General features: G+C 32.6%; 1 protein-coding gene across 1 annotated transcript; it reads right to left on the reverse strand.

Moving 5' to 3' along the window:
* Nucleotides 1-370: 370 nt before the first annotated feature.
* Nucleotides 371-5697, reverse strand: LOC131056803 (uncharacterized). The gene is made up of 5 exons (XM_057991077.2): nt 5334-5697; nt 2846-2986; nt 1264-1383; nt 1044-1139; nt 371-909 (listed from the first exon to the last, which is right to left on the reverse strand). The coding sequence occupies exons 1-5, from the start codon at nt 5562-5564 to the stop codon at nt 799-801; spliced, it is 699 nt and encodes a 232-aa protein (XP_057847060.2). The 5' UTR covers nt 5565-5697; the 3' UTR covers nt 371-798.
* Between the last annotated feature and the right edge of the window lie 727 nt (nt 5698-6424).

Consider the following 6424-nt stretch of genomic DNA (forward strand, 5'->3'; position numbering starts at 1 on the left):
CGAATAGATTTGAACATTGAACCTCACAAGTTATGCAAATTGTAAAACACTTGGTTTAGTGGCAAAATACATGTTGTAGGCACCTATATGATACTGAATTCAAATCTTCTACAATACAAAAAAAAAAGCATTGAAACATCCTCCTCGAAATACTTGTATAAAAACTGACTGGCTATAATGCTAACTTAACAGATATGATTAAACTAGAAAAAAAATTCAGACTTTGTATCTACAATTTATATATTTGCATCTGCTAGTGTAATCAAAAACTGCTACATTTTTTCAGAGAGAATCTAATATAATAATGTTCTATGACATTATATTTTGTTACAATCGTGCTTATTGACTCACTTAACATAACGGCATAATATATGTCAAGGCAAGGTGGAAGATTATTCATTCAATATAAGAAAACCCAGTAATCAATTTAGGCATAATGTCAACATTGCAGCGTGCATGCATTGTTATGCCACTATACCATCTCGTGTCAGCAAAAACAAATATGCTATAGTTGTACAATGTAAACCTTTTAGAGTTTCATTGCAGAAACTTTCCAGTTCAACTAATAATAAATGTAAATATTAATATGTTATTTTTCATCAAGGAACGTAGGAACTACTGCAAGTTCTTATTAATTTGGCAAAGTGACAATTATATTTGAACATTTTCTATTAAAGTTGCTTATTTTTTATTTATTTATTTGGCCATCTGGCAAGATCAATTTTTGAACAATTGTGTAAAAGTTTAACCAGTTGGCTGTAGAAAGGACTGAACCATGATGCACTTTCTTACATCTAGTCATGAAACTTTCGGTCCCATCCTGTTTCTTTTGGACAATTTGTAGTACACCATTCTGACTATCTTGTAGAACCAGAAAATACTGACCACCTGTAAGCCAAATGCTGTTGCCTGCATTAAACAACAATTATAATTTATTAGCATAAGAAAAACCTGATAACTTTTTGTTGGTAAGACTAAGGGCTCAAGCTCTCATCCATAGTAAATTAGGGTGCCCAAGTCATACATGCCATCCTAGTACTTACCTTAATAATGAAGGGATTGATTGCAGTCAATGTCAAATATGTAAGATAAGGCCCCATGATGAGTCTAGCAATACTAAAAATGAGGGCAAAGCAGATCTGCAATTCATAAACCGTTCAGTACGAATTTGAACAGTAGACTATTTTCCATAAGAAGTTTGAATGTACATATTGTAAGGCAATGATTTAATGTAATATATACTCTTCCTAGCAAGGTACTCACGTCATTTACGAGACTCAAATCTGAGTCCTTGTAACCAAGCTCCTTGAGAAGCTCCCTCATGTGCATAAAGGGGTTTGATATCTCCATCAGCCACAAACATCCAACCAACTCTGACCCACACTGAAACAATGGCAGAAGAGATGAGATTCTTGATTATGTCATAATAGAACTTGGCTTTTTCAAATGAACAAAGTCTTGGTCTTAATAGAAAAAAATTGAAAATACTTGATAAACAAAAAGAGTCACATCTCCATAAAAACTGTTCAACAAAATCTTGATCATGAAGTTTTATCTAAAATGTCTATCATAATAATTTTACACCCAATTTCAGGAATTTGTGATAGATTGTTAATATGAACTGTGAAAACTTCATACTTTTAATTGTTTTTTTTTTTTGGAATTTTACTTGTAAGATTGTAAAATAATCAAACTCATAAATTATATTTTCACAGATTTTAGAAATCATCATTGGAAGGTGCATTTACATTAACACCTAACTATTTTATAGGTATGCCATTTAGGTCTTCTCTGCACAGTACTCTCCAAGCATCGCCTTTTTTGATAATTCCTATTCCTTTTTAATATAGTAAATGATGGCTAAAATTCTCAAGGTATATGGTGTATCCCACCAATGAGCTAGATCGATTACAACATGAGTGTACATTGTAGGGTGATCTGAAATGTTGATGTAAAAACTATCACACAATCAAATCTAGAAACAACAGTCAACAATATGAATTGTGGAAATCTAATGTTTTTAATTGTATTGAAATGTTTAGCAATATTCGATATGGAACTCCCATCTAATTATATGTTAAATTTTGTATCCAGAAGTACTTGGCTAATATCTTTAGGGGGATTATAATCTAGCTGAAGTTTACTAATTGGTTTAAATTTTGTATCCTGAAGTACTTGGCTAATATCTTTAGGGGGATTATAATCTAGCTGAAGTTTACTAATTGGCTATGAGTGTACAGTTCTTGATCATATGAATCTAAGATTCCTATTAAAAGAAGAGTGTACAGTTCTTGATCATATGAATCTAAGATTCCTATTAAAAGAAGACGCTGCACAAGGCTTAACGTAGGTTATTCTACTGATGTAAAAGGAAATGAATTTTATAATTACCTGATAATTTTGACAATCTCTTGAAAGACTGTACCGAGTACCTAGAGAAGTGGATCAATCTTTTTTTTCAAATGACAATAGATACAACTTTGGGAGTTGCAATTGTTTCTGTCCATCCAATCCAGATTGGATAAGGTATGGTGAGTGTTAATATGTTTCATACAGGTATAAACTCCTCTATGGCAATATCTTCGTTTCACAACCACAAAAATCATTGAGAATTCTTCCACATACAAAAGAATATTTCTAACACTGATACATTATCGAAACTTCTATACTAACAAAATACTAAATAGTAATTAAAAGAATTCAAACATAAGAAAACATCACAATCACTAATGAAATCATCTAGTATTGGCAAGTTTTCTGTTGATAAATCTTTGATTTTTGTATTCTAGCATTCTATATCAGAATGATGAAAAATTGATTAGATAAATTTGGTCAAAGAACATACTACACCATAATATATTCCTCCAAGGAGACCCAATATGCTGACTGTATGATGGATGCAATTCGAAATGCTGATGGGAGTCTCAAAGAGGCAACAAATGGAATCATACATGAAATAAGAGAGAGACACTGCTAATGCTCGAATCTGCAATTCAATAGGCGCTACTTATCAGACTTCGAAAATTCAGTAATAAATAAATCTTAAAAGTTATGAAGAAAGAACACTGATAAGATCTATGACCACAATTTCAAATTTTGTACAGAATTAGGATTTATTGACTAGAGACTGACTCAAAGCCATAAAAACAGTAAATAATAGGATCCTCCGTTACTATGTGAGGCTCCCAAAGACCTAAATTTGTTCAATAGAGTCATTTGACATCCATACGAAGTGAATACATTGCAATAAATTAGGAGACAATCCGTATTTGTCCAATGGGAAATCTTTGGAAATGAATATGTGAGCACTTAAGATTATAAAAGAAACATACAAATGGCTACTTATACATGCAGCTGTGAATATGTTTGATTTTAATAGCTTTCTCTTTGAAAAAGAAAAAGAAATCTAAGGTTTGAAAATTCTATCTGCAAGGAGCTGTCTAACTATAAGACTTTGCTTTTCAAATGTTGAAATTTTCATTAATATGATTGATTTCCACAGATTGACGTAATAGCACTGTCTCAAGTTTGCGTTCCATAAGATATAAATAGAGCACTTACTTTTCCAGGGCCATGATAGACTACAATTCTCTTCCTGCCGTTCATGTTTTTTATCTGGGAAATCCTTTCTCAGGTTTTGATTATGAGGATCAGACTTCTCACAAACCAGCCTTCATGTCAACCTATGCGAAGGCAGGTACTAACTTTTCTGAATGGAGGTCCATTAGAATTCTATAAAGTGCATTAAGTCAGTAGAAATGGTGAAAGAAACACTAGTCGTGGAAGACTGTGTGTAAACCTTTAGAGGAAATGGCTAGCCCTGATGCACATCACAATGTTTTGCAGAATTATCTTGAACTTGCAAATTGTATGTCATGTCCCACTTCAAAATCTCATCTGAATTTGAAGAAGTCTTTGACAGACTTTCAGGAGGCCACAGGGAGTGCACGTAGTTGAAATACATTCACTCTTCTCTTTTTCGTGGGTCTTACTGGATCTAATTGAGATACTAGCTAATCAAGTATCTCAGTCATATTCAATACTGGGGGCAGATTTTGAGAATAAAATCTCTTTTTCTTTTTTCTCAACATACACCCTATTCCATCAGATTGACCGAGTGCATGCAACCTAGCACAACATTGTGCCACTTGATGGCAAAGGGCCTCCCTAAGATAATTGGAAAAAAAATTTAATTTGAGGCGATGAAGACTCAGGGTTCAAACTGCTAAACTACAATTATTGGGGTATTCAAGTTTGATCTTGGCAGTGGAGATATTCTTCGGTGTGGAGCATATAAGTTGATAGACAGAAGAAGGCAGTCTTGATGACCCTAGGATTAAACTTACTCTGAGGAAGAATTACTCGATCCCTACATATGGTATATACATGTTGGTCCACCCTCTGCAATATGGTTAAGAAGCCATGATAAGTGGTTATCTATTGCATCAAGTTCACCAATGACTTGTGCTTAGTACAGATAAACCACCTGATGCCAGGGCATCTCCATAAAACTTCAACCCTGGAAGAGGCTTTCAAGGCATCTCACCAGTGAAAAAGCATCTCATTGCTGACTTTATAGTTTAATAAATAACGAGACATCATTGTGGGGGTCAATTGTAAGTAATAATATGTCCTGCATACTGTTTCAAACTTTCATGCAATCATTTGGCCTGTTGGTATTTACATATAAGAATATTAGACCAAAAGGCAATGAAAAATCATATATATTCTGTGGTGGCCATAGACTACCATACATGCTTAAAAAGCAATTATGAAATTTTATTTTAAAAAGTTGTTCTTCAGGGTTCAGTGTCACCGTGATTTTGGTTTCAGATAAATCATCTAAACAAATCAAAGCTTAAAATATGAAGTTTAAATAACAATTCAAATAAAAAAAATTCTGACCATTCAACTGGAATAAAACCTGATGGACTTGCTAACTTAGCAAGCAGATCACAACTAAGACCAGTTTCTTTTATATATGCAGAAAATGATATGAAAAAAACTATTCTCAGATCAATTATAAGTATGACAGAGCAAGAAGTTGTAAAAGATAATATGAACCAACCATTAAGGTTAAAAAAATATAACAGAGATATGTAGATTTTGACCCATAAGATGAAATCTTAAACCAAGATAAACAAAACTTGAAAATAATTTTTAAAACTAAGCAACGATCTTTACTAAAGAAGTGCATTAACTTTGATACAGACTATTTTGGCCTAAAAGGAGGTTAAAAAGGTACGCTTCCTTAATGATTAAGACTACACGAAGCTTCTGTTAATCTGTTGAATGAAAATATAAATAAAACTTCAAGCTTAAAGGATACATACCTGCAATGGTGAAGAAGGAGAAGCCAAAGGGTGTATGGGATGCCTCCAATCCTTAATAGAAGCTGATGAAAGCCAAAGAGCCACACCCACATGTAGCATAGACACAAGTCTATTGCAGAAATCAAATGACCTATTCCACATTATCTTCCTCAGAACAACAAACACTGCACTCCATGCAAAAACACCAACCAACAATGTATGCCATGTGTCAAAACTGTCACTACCATCCATACCCTTCAAAATACAGTTTTGATTGTGTTCATTAACAGTGAAATTCTGACCTCCTCATGTTTTATTGTCATGGTATGTATATAAGACCTAAATGCTAGGTTATTGGCAGTATGTGATTTTCATTCAAAGCAAACACGTTAAGGGTGATGGAATATTAAAGAAAAGGTGTATACACTGAGCTATAATTATTCCGTGTTAGTTGGCTTTTGCTGGTTTGTTGACGAGGACATTGAATATTTATTGAATAAAGACAATTAATGACCACTGTCATTGTTCAGGTGGGATCGTTGAAGCATTCATGGTGGCCCAAGTGAATCAGTTGAGCGTATTCTTTCTTTTCAGTCTAAAAATTTGGCTTAACTGCCGGAAACCAAAAACTTGTTTTTGCCTTTTGGATTCAATAAACGAGTTTTTCTTGGTTGGTCAACTAGAAATTGAGATTAAATTAGGAGTTATTTGTATATTTATGTTATTTTCTATTTAATTTTATCTTTATGAAAACATATCCAATACATAGTATAATTTTCTCCTCTTACATTAATTATCTAGTACATGTATTCTTATTTCCATTCTTATTATAATGCATTCTTATATATTATCCATATTTACTAATTCTTCATGTATATGTATGTATGTATTTATTTTTATGCACACATTATTTAATGTGATTTAGTCTATTTCATGTTTCAAGATTACTTCATAGTTGAGAACCATCCTATCTATCCAAACATCAAAACGTACATTTGATTGTATTTATTAATTAATTAAAAATTAAAATACATTGCATTTTAATTTATTTTTAATTAATTAATAAATATGAAAATGTGTTAGATGTCTTCATTGGGGACATTGTCATGGTT

The sequence above is a fragment of the Cryptomeria japonica genome, chromosome 4 (assembly GCF_030272615.1).
Source record: "Cryptomeria japonica chromosome 4, Sugi_1.0, whole genome shotgun sequence".
NCBI lineage: Eukaryota > Viridiplantae > Streptophyta > Pinopsida > Cupressales > Cupressaceae > Cryptomeria > Cryptomeria japonica.